This window comes from Siphateles boraxobius, unplaced genomic scaffold (genome assembly GCF_051911475.1).
Source record: "Siphateles boraxobius isolate OS27281-9 unplaced genomic scaffold, OSU_SipBor_1 38, whole genome shotgun sequence".
Classification (NCBI taxonomy): Eukaryota; Metazoa; Chordata; class Actinopteri; order Cypriniformes; family Leuciscidae; genus Siphateles; species Siphateles boraxobius.
The window spans coordinates 84,537-102,627 of record NW_027509008.1 but is presented as its reverse complement, the minus strand read 5'-3'; the positions used below and the strand labels follow the sequence as shown (position 1 = coordinate 102,627).

Below are 18,091 nucleotides of genomic sequence, written 5' to 3'. Positions count from 1 at the left end.
CGTTAGCGCTCTTCTATGATACACGTGTTAATATCCCACCAATCCCAAGTGTTCTAGATGCAAGTCTACACAGACAGCAACATAGTGTCGGCCCAGATCTGGGCCACATGTGGATTCTACGAATACTAGATGTGGGCCGACACTATGTTGCTCTCTGGGAATTAAATTGATTTTCTGTTAGATTAAATGTTTGAGCACTTAGAAGCACAAGAAGATTTGAGTTATTCAGTGTAGGATGAGTGACATGCTGAAGTACCCCAAGTACTTCACATTACTTACCCCAAGTATGAGCACTAGATGTTTTTACCTTTGCAAAGACCAATAATTCAGAATCTGACCTTCATATTTTAGTGACATCTACTTGAACAAATTGTTTTTTTTTGCAATAAATACCATTGATCATTCCCATGCCCTAACATGAATGCCCTAACTATAAACTAGCCTACTTCATCCCATAAGAAGTTACTGTAAATCATTATGTATTCATCAGCGCACCTGAGAATCAAAGATAGCAACCAGTCAAAATTTACAGTTAGTTGAGCGAATTAAGAGACGATGACGCCCTTTTAAGATCACTATAAGGATACGTTATATATCCCCATTCACACGGATCAGGTAAACGACTAAACACTGTATTCTGCTGCCAGGCCTTTAGATGGTGATGAAACACTATAGACTGAACTTGTAATGTGCATGAAGTTATCTTCAGGGATTCACATTTTGTTTACATGGAGACCGTTTTCAAAAGTTTGCGTTCAGGCATCCAAAACATCGTTGTCTTGTAAATGAATGGGCAAAATGCAAAGGTTATTGTGTAAACAGCCCCTTAGTTCACACTTTTGAGTAATTGACATATATTGAAGTTTAATATTCAACATTATCATCTGCCTGCATTGACACCATTGTATGAAGATGGAACGATGACAGCTTCCACCAGAGCGGCTATTATATATATATATATATATATATATATATATATATATATATATAAAAAGACGATCTAAAGCTTGGCTTTATTTTACTAAATGAGACAGATTATGCTGTTTCCTGTTTGCATAAACAGGGTTTTTCCTGCATTAAATTGCGAGCGAGCGAGAAGACCCGGTCGCGCGCGCGCACTCTCTCACTTCGGAGCCAGGCGAAAATAAGTTACCCTATCTTCTCTGAAAAGCGTTCCACACATTCAGCTGGAAGTCTCAAGTACCACCTAAACGCAAAGCATCCCTTAGCTAATGCGGTAGATGCCGGGCCAAGCACTGTAGTCATGTTTGAGTGCAACCGAGGCAAGCCCGTCAGCACAGCTCTATCAGTTAGATGTAAAGATGTATCCAATAGAAAACAAGTACATCTGATTGAACTTGATTTATTTTAATCACCAATAATCATAGTAGAACAGCTTTCTCAAGCAGTTTGTGATGCATTTTGGAAACAGGAGATGAGCCCCAGGTCTAATGGGCCACCTGGCTTGAGAAACCCGTTCTCAAAGGCAGGCCTACTTTTAGTCATTATTTGGGTAGCACACATATTCTGAATGCCTTCCACAGAATTCAAATGAGCCATTTTAATCTAGATTAAATACCAAGATTACAGTGAGATTAATCTAGATTAAAAAAAATGTATCTATGCCCACCACTTATATATATATATATATATATATATATATATATATATATATATATATATATATATATATATATCTGAGCTTAAGCTGGATTTACGCTATTTTTCTAGAAATAATTTGTAATGAACATTGATGACTGCTGGCTTCAGATTTTTGACTGCAAGAACCCGTTTTAGCCGTAGTGTGTAAGTTATGGGGAAGCTTTTGAGAACCTGCAAAACAGAAGAGATGAACAGCACAGATGCACATACACGAAGGTGACAGCTAGTAATGTACCAGTGTAGTCTCACCGCTTTCAGATACACTAGCACATGATCATCTTCAGCATCAACCCGCTCCACTAGCGGAGCAAACGATTTGGGTGGAGAACCAAGCTGAGAATAAAATACCATCATTTACAGATAATTACATCTGAAGGAGCTTCAAGCATCTTACAAGTCATCTTAAACCCATACAAACCGGTGACGTATCTGCCGTGAAGCCCGACAGGAGCTTAATGTCCACGATAACCAGTTAGTACTTGCTTGTGCACCATTGTATCTGAATGAAGGGGAATAAAGATGTTTAGACATGGGAACAAGCAGCTTTCAGGGCATTAAAACTATAAACATGAGCATTTTAAGAAGTCAAAGATGTTCTTACTTCACTGTGAAGTTCAACATAAGATTAGCCCCAAGTGGTCTGCAGTCTCCAGTCACCTTCACTTCAACACTCAGCGTCCTGGAGACTTTAATATGTGTCGGGATGTTGTAGAAACACGCAATCTATGAGAAGTAAAACACAGAATTAGTATGTGCACAAAAGAAACAGAAATGGAGAGGGTGAAGATACAGACCTGCACAGACACACAAGGGGATCCTGACGCTTTAATACTATATTTGCCTGGAACATTCTTCAGCGGCTTCTCCTGATACAGGAGCCTGTTATCCCGATTCACACTGAAGCTATAAGAGTCTCCTGCTACTACTGAGGACTGTACGGTAACTGTGCTGGAGCCATCCAGACTGAACACTTTAGCAGCGTACACAGACAGGGCATGAAGAGCCACCACAGTGTCCTATAACAAGCAAATTATTAGAAACGCCACTCAGATAAGGTTGATTGTGCTCATGTTTGGTAGTCGGAGGCACCTGGGTGGAGGAAAAGCCTCCATAGGGATTCTGCTGGGTCACCAGCCAGTTGACAATGCGGTTAGCATAGCTCAGAGAAGCCGTTGTGAGGGGCTTAGCTGTGAGAACCGCTAGCAGCACGTAAGAGCTAATCTCAACCGCCACAGTATCTCCAGATGTAGTCTGAGACCAATGGAGTTTAATGCCTTAGGATGAGATGGAGGGGATAAAGTTGATGCCAAAGAACTGATGAAAATCTCAAACAAGAGGCTGGTAAATTTCACCTTCAGAAATGCTGCGATTTCTCAAGGTGGTTAGAAGCTGTGATCGAGTGGTGGTCTCGTCAGCCAGACTGAAGGTGTAGGCCAGCAGAGCCGTGGTGTAAGTGTTCCCCAGGTTCCCAACAACAGGCCTCAAGCAAGACAGAGCGTTGGTAATGACGGAATTTGAAAATCAAAGCAAGTGTCAGACTAAAGCCAGAACAGGAAGGTCATCTTTAAGAAGCTCACCAAACTACTGAAGTTTACCGTGGAGGGGGCGCCTAGCTCAAGCAGTGATGCGGTGATGTAGGCGGTCATGGTAATGTTATCATGAACTCCACCCTAAAACACCAGTATATGATTAAGTAGTGTCTCACCACCTGAATACATCATTATGGAGCATTTGAGGAAACATGTGACCACCTTCAGTTCATAACCTGGCCGTGGAGGAAGTTTCATGACAAGCTAAAAATACAAACGGCTTCATCCTTCTGGTGACAAGACTAAAGTCTAGAACCAGCATGAAACTCACCATGTATTCGATTCATCATAACCAAATGTGCTGTATGATCCATCACTGTGCCTGTAGTTTAGTTGTCCTTTGTATCCTGTTCAGGTCAAAATATACAATAAATTAGACAACCTGACATGCTCCAACGGGAAGAGAACTGAACGTCTTTTGGAACTAGACTAAGTAAAAAATAAAAAATAAAAAGTCCTCCACACCTCTTTGGAGGTAGCCTGTGGCAGTCTCTCGGATGGCTGCAGTGAGTTGCTTCGTGCCTTCCAGGTACTGTTCTGTTCTCCACAGCCATATGGCATCCGTAACAACCCATCTAGATTTTTCAGTGAACAACCCATTATGTCTCCTATGAGAGGAATAGAAACAAGGGGTTAAGCCATATGTTATTCTGCTGAATGTCACCGCTGGTTTCTCCAAAAATGAATTGCTTTACCTAGTACTGAAACTGAGCATTTGGCTTATCCCTGGATAATGTTTGTATGAAACGTCCGAGTCGAATCTTCAGAAAGGAGATTTCCTGCGGTCCAAACAGAACAGATCAGCTCAGAACGTGTTTTGCATGTTTCAAAACAAACCCTTTGGACACAGTAACCAACTCTGGGTGTTTGTCCTTTCAACTCCTTCAGGCTATAAAAGCAGTAAAACACCGCATCAGTAAAGCAGCATGAGCTCCATGATCAAACTCCAGAAGGCTGGCTAACACTTACCAGGACAAGTAGACTTCGAGTGACTACGTCAATGCGTCCTCTGGTTGGCACAGTCACGGCCTCAGTGCCACATCGATTCTGGGATGGTTCAGCTGAAGCATTGATGGCTCCTGCATTTATGGCTCCTGCAGTGACGGAGAAGTGGTGATGAATCGTTGTTTTAATTGCAATCGTGATTCCCTTATCTATTACGCATAAACCCACCAGCCGTTAATCCTAATAGCAATTTTCTACGACACTTGCAGATTCTTGAATTGCTAAGCCTTCACAAGCTTTCATGTTACCAGGCATCAAGTGATAATGACCCATCTGAGCTTTTCACTTAAATGGATACAATTTCTGCCCAATGTTCATCTTACCAATCTGCCACTTGTTCTGAGACTACATCTGCGATCAAACCTTCTCAGGAATAAACTTGACTATCGTTTACAATTTTTAACTAGATGCAACCTGTGTCAGCCTTTAAGTTAATGGAAAAAACATTTAACAATTCCAGATTGTTAGTTTCATATTAGCAAATCCACAATTTTAGCTTTTTAGTAGCTGCTTGTTTGATTTGTTTTCATAGTGTGGAGTAATATTTATATGACCCATAATTTAATGACTAAATATAAACCAGGAAACTAGATTAAATAAACCATGTTTATGAATTGATGTTCCCTTTCGAGGGAACTCCAACTGCGTCGAATGACACTTTGGGGGAACGCCCCTCAGCGTAGCGCCTCTGAAGTATGAATGAAACTGAGCCGATCTCTGATTGGTGCAACGTCATGACGTAATGGGTGACGGCAGATAGGCGGAAGCTATAAAAGGAGCCGGCACACATAAGATGTCAGCTTTCTGTTCTTCAGCAAGCGCTATCTGTGACTGTTTGTCTTATTTATTGTTGTCTGTTACTGAATGAGTGAAATGGCGAGTGTGAGCTTCAGGAAGTGTGTGCATCCTTGCCCTCGCTACATCACGGGCGGGGACACACACCAACTGTCCACACATTGTTTGGGAATGCAGCACGCGCAGGCAGCTCTCGAGGGGGCTGCTTGCGAGGATTGTGAAAAGTTGACAATCCGTGTGCTGCGTTCCCGGCTGGCTATCTTTGATGAAGATGGTCAGCCTCGCGAGCCCCGTGGTGCGGGACCCGCGTCCGCTGAGGCGGCGCGGCGACGCTCTTCATGGGGCTCGCAAAGAGATCTGTCCGGGGATCTCGAGGCTGCTGAGGCACCTTCTCGGGATTCATCGGGCAGTTCTGATGTCCTCGCGCAGAAGCCCGCCCCGCGGCTTCTTCTGCGCGAGTCGAGGATCCGATGTTTGAGCTGTTTGCCTCTGAGGAGGTTGACGTGCTCAGCATCGAGGGCGGGGATTTCGGGGACGACTCGCCGCCCCGTGTCCCCGCGTATGAGGAGCTGATTGAGGTTGTTTCCCGTGCGGTGGCTCATTTAAATATCAGCTGGCCACAAGAGAGGCAGGAAGCGCAGACTAAAAGTAAACTGGATGAGCGCTTCCTGCAGCACAGGGAACAACCTCATCACTGGGGCTTGCCGTTCTTTCCCGATCTGCACAACGAGTTGTGTAGATCGTGGAAAAAACCACACTCTTCTCGTGTCTCCAATCCCCCTATTATAAATTATAGTAACATCATGGGGGCACGAGAGAACGGTTATGGGATGATGCCGCGCGTTGAACAGCCTTTGGCGAATTATTTATCGCCTGAGTCGGCATCATCCCTTAAAGCCCAGGTGCTGCCCACTAAGCCGTGTAGAGACACATCAGCGCTAGTGGGCAGGGCTTATATGGCTGCGGGTCGGGCTGGTGCGAGTCTTCACACCATGGCTATGCTCCAGGCGTACCAGGCCGACCTTCTTAAGGACATTGATGAGGGCGAGGGTCCAACTCCGGAAGATATTGCGGAGTTGAGGAAGGTCGCTGATTTGTCTCTCCGAGTCACCAAGGAGACGGCCCGCGCTGTCGGTCGCTCCATGGCAGCTATGGTGGTCTCGGAGAGGCATTTATGGTTAAATCTTACGGGCATCAGGGAGAAAGACAGGGCTTTCCTCCTTGATGCCCCGATTTCGCCTTCTGGCCTGTTCGGCGACGCCGTTAATACCGTCGTCGACAGGTTTCAGGAGGCGAAAAGACAATCAGCGGCCTTCAAACAATATCTCCCTCGCCGCTCAGTGTCCAAGAAGTCTGCCCCCAGTGGGCAGCCGCAGCCACAGCCATCAGCCAGCTCCTCCGCCTATAGACAGGCTCAAAAACAGAGCGTCGCGTCTAGAGCCCCCCCTCAAGGAGCTTGGGGGCATAGACAGCGCTCTCAGGCGAAGCCTCAGCCTAAGCAGGGCGACCTGAGGGCCGTCCTGCAGGCTAAAAAGGCTTCGTCAAAGAGATCCTAGCTACTCTAGGATCTCTGCGGAAGGCCCCACACGTGGTGGAACGACCGAGGTCGTCTCCTTCACGGAGCCCGCAGGAAATCGATGTTGCTCTCCCGCCGTTAAACGCGCTTCGGGACACATCGGTATCCAGCGAACGCAGGCTGCACTGTCCGCCCCACAGGCTTGCGGTCAGGCAGCATTCGCGTCCGCCCATCGAGAATCGTTTTCGGTTCAGCCCTGCCGGGAATCCGCTTCAGGGGGCCGAGAACGAATCCCGATTAATACCCGAAGCCAGGCTCGAGAGCCTGGTTCCCTTGGTAAAATATTTGGATGCATGGAAAAATCTGGCGAATATTTCTCCTTGGGCCCTGCGCACCATTCAAAATGGGTACAGGCTGCAGTTCAGTTCCCGCCCACCCAGATTCAACGGGGTGGTCTGGACTGTAGTCGACCCAGTGCAGGGTCGGGTATTGGAACAGGAAGTAAACTCCCTGCTGGCAAAGGAGGCTATAGATCGTATTCCTCCACCGGACAGGGAGTCCGGGTTTTATAGCCGCTACTTCATAGTTCCCAAGAAGGATGGGGGGTTGCGTCCAATAATAGATCTCAGGCACCTGAACCGTTCTCTGAGGAGATTCAGGTTCAAGATGCTCACTATTCCCATTATCGTGAGTCAAATTCAGTCCAAGGATTGGTTTGTCACGATAGATCTAAAGGACGCATACTTCCACATATCCATCCTTCCATCTCACAGGAAGTTCCTGAGGTTCGCTTTCGGGGGCGAAGCGTACCAATATCGGGTTCTTCCGTTTGGCCTAGCTCTCTCCCCTCGCACATTTACCAAATGTATGGATGCAGCTCTGGCACCGCTGAGGCTTCAGGGCATCAGGGTGCTCAATTATATCGACGACTGGTTGATTTTAGCACAGTCACAGGAGCTGGCGGTTCGGCATCGAGATGTCGTCCTCGCTCACATCCAGAGCCTGGGGTTGAGACTCAACACGAAAAAGAGCGTGTTGACACCAGCCCAGAGAACTACGTTCCTGGGAGTGGTGTGGGACTCGGTCACGATGCGGGCACAATTGTCTCCCGCGCGGATCGAGTCCATCCTGACCACAGTGTCCAGGATAAGGCTAGGCCAAGCCATCATTGTGAAGCACTTCCAGAGAGTGTTGGGGCTCATGGCAGCAGCGTCCAGTGTCATTCCATTCGGCCTGCTGCACATGAGGGCCCTTCAGTGGTGGTTAAAAACCAAGGAGTTCTCCCCGAGGGGAAACCCGTTCCGCATGATCAGGGTTACGCGCAGATGCCTTCGTTCCCTATCTATGTGGAAGAAAGCTTGGTTTCTGGAGAGCCGGAGAACCGTTTCGACAGACGCCTCCCTCACGGGCTGGGGCGCGGTCATGGACGGCCGCTTTACGACAGGCCTATGGCAGGACCATCATGCCTCCTGGCACATAAACTGCCTGGAGATGTTGGCGGTGTTCCGAGCTCTGAGGAGCTTCCTGCCGGACCTCAAAGGTCATCATGTCCTTGTGAGGTCAGACAATATGTCGGTAGTGGCCTATATAAACCATCAGGGGGGTCTGAGGTCTCGCCCTCTATGCAGACTGGCGCATCAGATCCTCCTGTGGTCCCAGGGGAAGTTGTTGTCTCTAAAAGCAACATTCATCCCGGGGAGTCAAAATCAGGGAGCAGACATCCTGTCGAGACAGGGGCTGAGGCCCGGGGAGTGGAGACTCCACCCCGAGGTGGTGGAGTCAATATCTCAGAGGTTCGGCCCAGTGGAAGTGGACTTGTTCGCGTCTCCAGAGACGACCCACTGTCCACTGTGGTTTTCCCTCACCCATCCAGCCCCGCTGGGGTTGGATGCCATGGTGCAGACGTGGCCGAGGTTACGTCTGTACGCATTTCCCCCGATCGCTCTTCTCCCGAGAGTTCTAGAGAGAGTCAGTCGCGACGGGATCAGTCTACTGTTGGTAGCCCCGTTGTGGCCGGCCCGAGTATGGTTCTCCGACATAATTTTGCTCCTGGACGGCCCTCCATTGGAGATTCCCATCAGGAGGGACCTGCTGACACAGGCAGAGGGCTCAATATTTCACCCTCTGCCCGAGTTATGGAAACTGTGGGTCTGGCCCCTGAGGGGGCACAGTACCTAGAGGCCGGCCTATCAGCTGGAGTAGTGGAGACCATACTCAGCTCTAGAGCTCCATCCACGAGGAAATTGTACGGCCTAAAGTGGAACGTCTTCACCGTTTGGTGTAGGGAGCGTGAGGTGGACCCAGTTAACTGCCCAGTGGCTTCAGTGCTGGAGTTCCTCCAAGATCGCTTTTCCACTGGTCTTACCCCGTCCACACTCAAGGTGTACGTGGCTGCCATTGCGGCTTTCCACGCTCCTCTGAGTGATGGGCCTCTGGGGAGACACCAATTGGTCGTACGTTTCCTCCGTGGGGCTTGGAGGATGAGACCTGCGGCTCGTACCAGGGTTCCCACTTGGGACCTGGCAGGGGTTCTCGAAGGACTGGCCGAGGCCCCCTTCGAGCCGCTGGAGTCGGCTGAGGCCAAGAACCTTTCGTTGAAGGTGGTCTTTTTGTTGGCCATTACTTCTCTGAGGAGGGTAGGAGATCTCCAGGCGCTCTCCATATCTAACGAGTGCCTGGAGTTTGCTCCAGGCAACATTAAGGCCATTCTTCACCCTAGGCCCGGCTATTTGCCTAAGGTGCCGTCCAGTGCGGCACGGCCTACGGTTCTGCAGGCTTTTCATCCTCCACCTCACGTGACGGCGAATGAAGAGAGACTTCACATGCTCTGCCCTCTCAGAGCCCTGAGTATTTACATTCAGAGGTCCTCTTCATGGCGGAAGTCGGACCAGTTGCTGGTGTGTTTCGGGTCGCCCAGAAAGGGGCTTCCCGCCTCAAAGCAGACCATCAGCAACTGGATTGTCCAAACGATTTCCACGGCCTATCAGGTGCGCGGTATGCCTTCACCTTTGGCCGTGAGGGCTCATTCTACCAGAGGCATGGCGTCCTCTAGAGCCCTTCTCGCGGGGGCCCCCATCCAGGAGGTCTGCGATGCAGCAGGATGGGCTACCCCTCATACCTTTATTAGGTTTTATAGTTTGGACATTCCGTCTACACCCGGCTCTCTTGTGCTCGCGTCCTAAGTGTGCCTGTGAGCAGCTTCACACTAGGGCAGGCAGGGCGCGTTGTGGCGTAGTGGGTACTCGTTCCCCCAAAGTGTCATTCGAAGCAGTTGGAGTTCCCTCGAAAGGGAACGTCCTCGGGTTACGACTGTAACCCTTGTTCCCTGAGAGGGGAACGAGAACTGCGTCCCTTGGCCATGCCTTCCCCTGCCTGGGAGCGCTTGCTTCATCACAGAAGCTGACATCTTATGTGTGCCGGCTCCTTTTATAGCTTCCGCCTATCTGCCGTCACCCATTACGTCATGACGTTGCACCAATCAGAGATCGGCTCAGTTTCATTCATACTTCAGAGGCGCTACGCTGAGGGGCGTTCCCCCAAAGTGTCATTCGACGCAGTTCTCGTTCCCCTCTCAGGGAACAAGGGTTACAGTCGTAACCCGAGGACGTTCTCTTGATTTGTGCTCAAATTAAAGTGCTATAATAAATAATTTGCTAAAAGAAAAAAAGAGTGCATCCCTATGGCGAGTAACACCTCAAATGCTTCAATTGAGAAAGAAAGAGATGGTCCAAAACTGACCAAGCTGTGAAACCCCATTTAAAGGTGATTCTCCCTTTGGCACATAGACAGGCTGAATACAGATCATTCAATGGTTTCAGAGTGAAGGCCGAGGATTGAGTTGGAGTTACTCGAACCTGCCAATGAGAGAGAGCACATGGAGCAAAAACAGCACCTTCTCTATATGGATCCATTATATAAAGAAACCATGACAGATCATGATGCACTCGGACAGATAGCTGAAGACCGTGGCCTTCACCTCAAAAGACTCCTCCCGGACGATCGAGTACGGCAGCGAGAGCTCCAGGTAGAAGGGCTGGAAGACCGTCAGCAGAGCAGGAGCAGCGAGACCAAAACCTTTGGAAGACAGGCAGAACGCCTCCGTCTCCAATGTGGTGATTGTGTCAGGAACCTTGAGGGGAACTTGTGTGGATCCAGTGTCTCTGAAGGGATAGCAGAAAGTAGAAGCGAGAGGGACAGCAGTAAAAACTAGGCAAGTAGCTTTAGCAACAAAAGATGTTTTACTAACCCCACTTGAGCAAGCTGCCAGATCCAGGTTTCTGGAAAGTAAACCCTGACGGTCACATCATTGGTGGAGCTGCTGCCACTTCCACCTCGTGCTGATACAGCAGAGGATTCCATTGCAGGTAACGCAAAGGCCTGCATTCCAAAGAATGATGAAATAAGACAACATTAAGACTAGAAGTGTGACATATCAGAACGACACCGGATGCAATTGCAAATAACGCTTTATTACAGAAGAATTAGACAGACAGGTCAGATAAGACACACTGGGGTCGAGACGGCACAACAAAGATGGAACAGTGGCGCAGGGACCCAGGTGAGCCGGTGGTGCTAGTGCTGGTGATGATCCTCTGTGAAGGTGCTCGGTGATCCCGTGGTGAGTATCCGTGGCAGCGTGAGGAATTCCCGTGAAGACAATCCAGAGACACGTAACGATACAAATCCACCCAGGGAACGACAGCACGACGAACAGGAATCCACTCAGCGACGACGACACGAAGAACAGGAACACACCAGAGACGAACAATGATCTGACAACATGATACACCAGTTACTGAACATATAAAGCCACATACAAAGTGAAACCAGCTGGCGCTGCTGATCAGAAGTGATCAGTGACCACGCCCACACTAAACACACACACACACAGCACACAAGACGAGAGAGAGAAAGTAAATTCATCAAACGTGACAGTACCCCCTCCCCTAGGGACGCCTCCTGGCGTCCCCAGGACTCCTTACCTTTCGATTGTAATCATCGATCAGAGAGTGATCCAGGATGTCTCTAGCAGGTACCCAACTTCTCTCATCCGGACCGTAACCTTCCCAGTCCACCAGGTATTGAAATCCGCGTCCCCTCCTTCTCGAGTCCAGAATACGATTTACCAAATACGTTGGTTCCCCCTCTACGAGACGCGGCGGTGGGGGAACCGGGACTGGCGGATTAATACGTGCGTAAAACACGTTTTATTTTGGAAACATGGAAGGCGGGATGAATTGTCCTGTATGCCGGAGGAAGTTTGAGGCGGACTGTCACCGGACTAATGATCTTGGTGACAGGGAACGGACCAATGAATTTGGGGGCAAGTTTATTAGATACGGATCGGAGAGGAATATTCTTAGTAGAAAGCCACACTTTTTGACCTACGACGTATACACGAGGCTTTGACCTGTGGCGATCGGCCTTGGCCTTAGTGCGCTTCCCCGCCTGGAGGAGAGTCTCACGGGGTCTATTCCAGGTGTGGTGGCACCTCTGGAGATACGCATGAGCGGAGGGGACCGCGACTTCGGACTCCATACTAGAAAAAACTGGTGGCAGGTAACCTAAACTACATTCAAACGGCGAGAGGCCCGTGGATGACACTGGCAACGAATTGTGGGCGTACTCCACCATCGAGAGTTGTTGGCGCCAGGAGGAAGGATTCTTGGACACCAAACATCGCAACACTCTCTCCAAGTCTTGGTTGGCTCTCTCGGTTTGTCCTTGTCAGGATCCATACGCGTTCCCTCAGACGAGACGATGTGACCTAAGAAAGGAACAGACTGTGCATGAAAAACGCATTTCTCCGCCTTGACAAAAAGCCCATTCTCTAGCAACCTCCGAAGCACTCGAAGCACATGCTGAACATGCTCCTGGAGAGAAGATGAAAAAATCAATATGTCATCCAGGTAAACATATATGAACTGGTCAACCATATCTCTCAGCACGTCATTGACGAGTGCCTGGAAGACCGCTGGGGAGTTGGACAGCCCGAACGGCATGACCAAATATTCAAAGTGCCCCCTAGGGGTATTAAATACGGTCTTCCACTCATCGCCCCTCCTTATGCGGACCAAATTATAAGCATTACGTAAATCCAGTTTTGTGAAGATGGATGCTCCCTGCAACCTCTTGAAGGCTGAAGACATCAACGGCAATGGGTAAGTGTTCTTTACCGTGATGTTGTTCAACTCCCCGTAATCAATACAAGGTCGCAAAGATCCATCCTTCTTCCCCACAAAAAAGAACCCCGCCCCCGCTGGAGATGAGGAAGGGCGAATGAACTTGGATGCTAGAGAATCAGAAATTTATTTCTCCATAGCCTCCCTCTCTGGTATCGAAAGTGAATATAACTTGCCTTTAGGCGGAGACTCACCTGGCACTAAGTCTATGGCACAGTCGTAAGGACGATGCGGAGGTAGAGAAGCAGCACGAGACTTACTGAACACTTCTCTCAGATCCTGGTACTCCTTGGGCACGTTAGACAAATTCACTTCCTCCTCCTGGAACACAGAAACAGGTACAGACGAACACGGAGATACGTGACAAGACTCATGACACTTATTACTCCACGCATATACAGAATTCTGTCCCCAATCAACTCTAGGGTTGTGCAGTGTAAGCCAGGGATGTCCGAGTACTACTGGTGCAATCGGTGAATCCATGAGGAAAAATGTTATAGTTTCTGTGTGGTTGCCAGATGTAGTGAGTGTGATGGGTTCAGAAACGTGAGAAATGTTAGGAAGTTCTTGACCATTGAGGGCGTTGACGGAGATCTTGCGATTGAGGGGAAAAAAGGGGATAAGAAGTTGTTTAGCGAGTCTAATGTCCAGAAAATTACCTTCTACCCCAGAGTCTAGTAAAGCCTTGGTGTCGTGAAAGTGAGTGGCCCACCTGAGCCTTACCGGAAGGAGAGTAGATGATGAGTTCTTCTCGGCGGAGATCCCACCCGATAGTAGCCTCACAGTTACAATCGGGCTTGCTCTTTTACCGGGCATGAATTGATGAAGTGCCCCGGTCTACCACAGTATAAACAAAGTACCTTGGATCTCCGCCTTTCTCTCTCCTCCCGGGAAAGCCGAGCTCTGCCCACCTGCATGGGCTCGTGATCGGTGATGGGGCTGACCGTGTCCTCGCTGACGGTGCGTGCCCTCTCCGTGCTGAAGAAATGACGATTCTGGACAACCCGACTCCTGCTCAGCCGAGCATCGACCCGAAGAGCCAACTCAATGAGTCCGTTAAGTCTCGCGGGTAAGTCCAACATGTAAATCTCATTCTGGACACGGTCAGCCAGCCCATTCAGGAAACGGTCCCACTGCGCCTCCTTGTTCCATTGGCACTCTGCGGCCAGGGTGCGAAATTGGATGGAATATTCCGACACCGAGCGGTCTCCCTGGCGAAGATCGCGAATAGTCTGGCCGCCTCCATACCCGCCACAGCCCAATCGAAAACTCTCTTCATTTCCTCCGAGAGTGCCAGGAACGAGGCGCAGCATGGATCTCAGTTCTCCCACACCGCCGTTCCCCAAAGTGCAGCCTTTCCAGACAATAGTGTTAGTACAAATGCCACCTTAGATTGTTCTTGGGCGAACGTCTGCGGCTGTAACGAAAAAAAGTGCATAGAGCATCTGGTTAAAAATGCTCTGCAGTACTCGGGCTCACCTGCATATCCCTCAGGTGTGGGTAAGCGTGGCTCACGAAGAGTTCGTCCTTCCGGAGGTGTGGGTTGAACGGGCGGTGTGGGCGGCGCAGTGGGAGCTCTAAGAAGTTGTAGTTGTTGGGTGAGCTCGGACACCTGCGCCACAAGTGCTTGAACCGCTCGACCCATATTCGTGATGCCCTCTTCTTGTTGGTCCATCCTTGCGATGCTGTCGGCAGCGAAGTTGTCCCAGCCTAATGCGCTTGCTGCATCCATCGAGGTCAGATCATTCTGTGACATATCAGAACGACACCGGATGCAATTGCAAATAACGCTTTATTACAGAAGAATTAGACAGACAGGTCAGATAAGACACATTGGGGTCGAGACGGCACAACAAAGATGGAACAGTGGCGCAGGGACCCAGGTGAGCCGGTGGTGCTAGTGCTGGTGATGATCCTCTGTGAAGGTGCTCGGTGATCCCGTGGTGAGTATCCGTGGCAGCGTGAGGAAGTCCCGTGAAGACAATCCAGAGACACGTAACGATACAAATCCACCCAGGGAACGACAGCACGACAAACAGGAATCCACTCAGCGACGACGACACGAAGAACAGGAACACACCGGAGACGAACAATGATCTGACAACATGAGACACCAGTTACTGAACATATAAAGCCACATACAAAGTGAAACCAGCTGGCGCTGCTGATTAGAAGTGATCAGTGACCACGCCCACACTAAACACACACACACACAGCACACAAGACGAGTGAGAAAGTAAATTGATCAAACGTGACAAGAAGTGCCTGCTTTTTGAATGCATTCAAGTTCTAAGGGTACAAGAGATCCAAACAGCCCCTCTTATTGCATTAAAGGTGCAGTGCGTTTAGTGGCATCTAGTGGTGAGGATGCGAATTTCAACCAACAGAAGTTACGGTGGCCAACAGGAGATGTCGTCTTGACACTAGGGCTGGGGCGGTATGGATTTTTCTAACCGCGGTTGAAAAGTAAGATTTCCCGCGGTATGGCGGTAAACCGCTTTAAATAGCCATCCCCCAAACTCCACAACCCCCCCCCCCCGACATATACATATAAAATTTCGCCATAAAAAAAATTATGGCTTTAAATATAACAGCCACATCATAATAGTATGGATTTGTCCAATTGATCCATAAGGACACTCAAATCCTAAAGTTGAACTTGGAAGTCAAATAAAGTCCAAAAGGAAAACTGAACATGGGTACCATTTCAGGACTCAGACGTCGTGTCCCTGGCTTCAAGATCTGCACGCTCTGATCTACAGCACTGAGGCCACACAGGGATCCTGCTTGAGCAGAGACGGTCAGAACACTTTCCTTACCAGGAACCGCCTTAGCAGGAGAGAACTGTAGAGACACCTGGAACAAGGACCAACACACACTGTAAGACACACCATCGTTCTCCACTTAAAGCCAAAAGATGCTAGTGCACATCATACCTTGTTTTGGAAACACATTTCAGTTTCATACAACGCTGTACCAACAACTACACTGTCACTGGGCAGAACACAGTAGACCAGAATCTGCACTACCGGAGCCATATCATATCAACAGACAGTTGGAATGACACGGAGCCACTCGTGACGGCATTAGAAGCTCTCGCTGTGACAGTCTGAAGTCCATGGAGGACGATCACTCCTCTGGACAAGACCTGACAAAAGAGACCAGTGCATAAAATGTGCCAGACATGCAGATCAGTGCAATCAAAACAAATCTAATATTTATAGTCACCATATAGATGATGTCAGTGTTGTAGTTGCCAGTTTCTCCAACAAAAGAATACTTGATGGTCACTGGAAACACATCACCACATTTGAGCGGCTGCTCAAGCTTTACTATAGTCAGTTCACTGAACTTTTGGCCGTCAGGAGATGAAGGTTGGAGAAACTGAACAACCCTCCAATCTGTGCTGAAGTACGGGGATCTATAACCATAATAACTTGCTGGAGTTGCACTTGCCTAGAGAACAAGTACAATTGTAGTCTTGCGAGAGAAGTCATCATTTAAAAGAGGAAGAAAAAAATAATCATACCACCAGATTTAAAACAGCCTTGGGAAGTTTAGGAGTGTTGAGGGAGAACGTGGCCAGTCCGTTCTGGTTTGTGGTTAGATTCAGCAGCAGCTCATCAGTCCCACCGTTACCATTCAGGAGGTACACTACTTTGTTCGCAATTGGAGTCCCATTTAAAAAAGATGCCAAGACCTGTTGGGAAAGACAAGGTTAGGAAAGGGAACCAATGTGAAGGCTTCTGTAACGTCATGAACTTTTACTTGCCTTTCCAACAATCATCGATCCAAATCTAAAAGACTCTGGGAGCTCCACAAATGTGATATTCCCGACTTCAAATGTAATGGACACAGTTGTGGATTTTGATATAACTACGTCTGGGAAGAAGCAGAAACATGAAGACACCAAATACATTTTTTTCCATTCATCTGGTTTAAAAAATAAAGAGATAGTCAGTAAAAAGTCAAGCACAAGAAAATCCTCTGTATGTGTATGCATAATGCACTTAAACACGTATGAAGTCCATTACACTACAAGTTCTGGTCACTTATAATATTCAACCAAGGGTCATTCACAGCTCACCCGTTTGTCCTGGATTGTAGATGGGTTTGTCTGTTTGGATGAAGGTCAAAGGTAGGAAAGATCTGAACATGACTTTCCTCTCTTCCGTCATTTTGAAGACCCTCCCTTGAACTTCCACCTTAAGCGTCTGCACAGAGTCCAGATCTCCTAGAGGAGCCTGTGGAGAAATGTTATTCAAGAAAAAAAAGACAAATATTTTGCATGTGCTGCACAATGACAGACCTTGAAACTAAAGCAACGGTGAAACTCTGTCACAGAACTCTGCTGCACAAGTTGAGTTGCCTTATTTTTATCATTAAGCAGAGAAAGTGTCATTTTGAGACTCTCATTGGGCTTTAATAGACTCTCACACAGTTTGGCATCAGAACCGAACTCAATCACAGCAGGGAACGACACCAAGAAGGCTCTGTGGAAACATCAGTCAGACATTAGTGTAGGAAATCATATCAGAACATAATCATGCAAATGAAGAAGTCACAGAAGTAACGTTAGCTGCCATAATGTTGTTCTAGAAAGACTACAAACACAAGTCATTTTGCTGAGAAATGCCAACGCTATAGTTCGTACGAGTGATTAAAGGTGACTTTGTACGATTCGTCTAAACCCACATGATGGGTAGGTTTAGGGGCCGGTAAAGCGACGAATACAAATTTGGCAACTCGTAAAATATGTACGATTTACCAAAAATCATACAAATTAGTACGAGTGAGGTCGTATGAATTGGTACGAATTGCTGCGAGATCAGATTGGAAATGCATGAACTGAGCTCGGGTTAAAACAGATAGAATGACACTTTCACTTCAAAGCACATTTACTTACGGTCCTGATCTCTGTCCCTCGACAGCAAAGAGGAAAAGGGCTAAAATGAGCCATTTCCAAACACAAATCTCCCTCACAGCCATGAAGAGCGATCATCCAACACTAAACGTGAAACAAAGAACTTCTGTTCAGATCTAGCGCTGTTTACTTCTCAACAGCTTCTGTCAATCTGCGCTGATTGCAGTGATATTTAAACGCTATTAATTGTCGTGAGGAATTCATTAAGCTCGTTAATTTCAATGATTAACCTAACCTGGAATTCATTTTGTCTGTTTGTTACTCCATTATTTATTTTAAAACATAACACATTATCTTGCCTTTCTACTGCCTATAAAAAGTTACACGTGGGTCCATAGAGGACAACAATGTTCATGTAGCAGGGATATTTTGTTATACCATATTATAAACCATTTTGTTGTTTTAATTTGTTTTTATT

At 47.9% G+C, this 18,091-nt stretch overlaps 1 protein-coding gene and 1 pseudogene across 1 annotated transcript; both read right to left on the bottom strand.

Moving 5' to 3' along the window:
* Positions 1 to 1,719: 1,719 nt before the first annotated feature.
* Positions 1,720 to 16,668, bottom strand: LOC143703146 (uncharacterized; annotated as a pseudogene).
* A 157-nt stretch (positions 16,669 to 16,825) lies between these two features.
* LOC143703145 (alpha-2-macroglobulin-like protein 1) lies at positions 16,826 to 17,750 on the bottom strand. The gene is made up of 3 exons (XM_077197255.1): positions 17,656 to 17,750; positions 17,059 to 17,242; positions 16,826 to 16,993 (listed from the first exon to the last, which is right to left on the bottom strand). The coding sequence occupies exons 1-3, from the start codon at positions 17,736 to 17,738 to the stop codon at positions 16,826 to 16,828; spliced, it is 435 nt and encodes a 144-aa protein (XP_077053370.1). The 5' UTR covers positions 17,739 to 17,750.
* Positions 17,751 to 18,091: the final 341 nt, after the last annotated feature.

What these genes read in the sequence shown, in the direction of transcription:
- LOC143703145 (XM_077197255.1), bottom strand. Translation starts at nt 17,738, where the DNA reads ATGGCTGTGAGGGAGATTTGTGTTTGGAAATGGCTCATTTTAGCCCTT. An exon ending in GAGGGACAGAGATCAGGACC is followed by an intron (nt 17,243 to 17,655) that starts GTAAGTAAATGT and finishes ATGTTTCCACAG; the next exon opens with AGCCTTCTTGGTGTCGTTCC. An exon ending in ACCGTTGCTTTAGTTTCAAG is followed by an intron (nt 16,994 to 17,058) that starts GTCTGTCATTGT and finishes ATTTCTCCACAG; the next exon opens with GCTCCTCTAGGAGATCTGGA.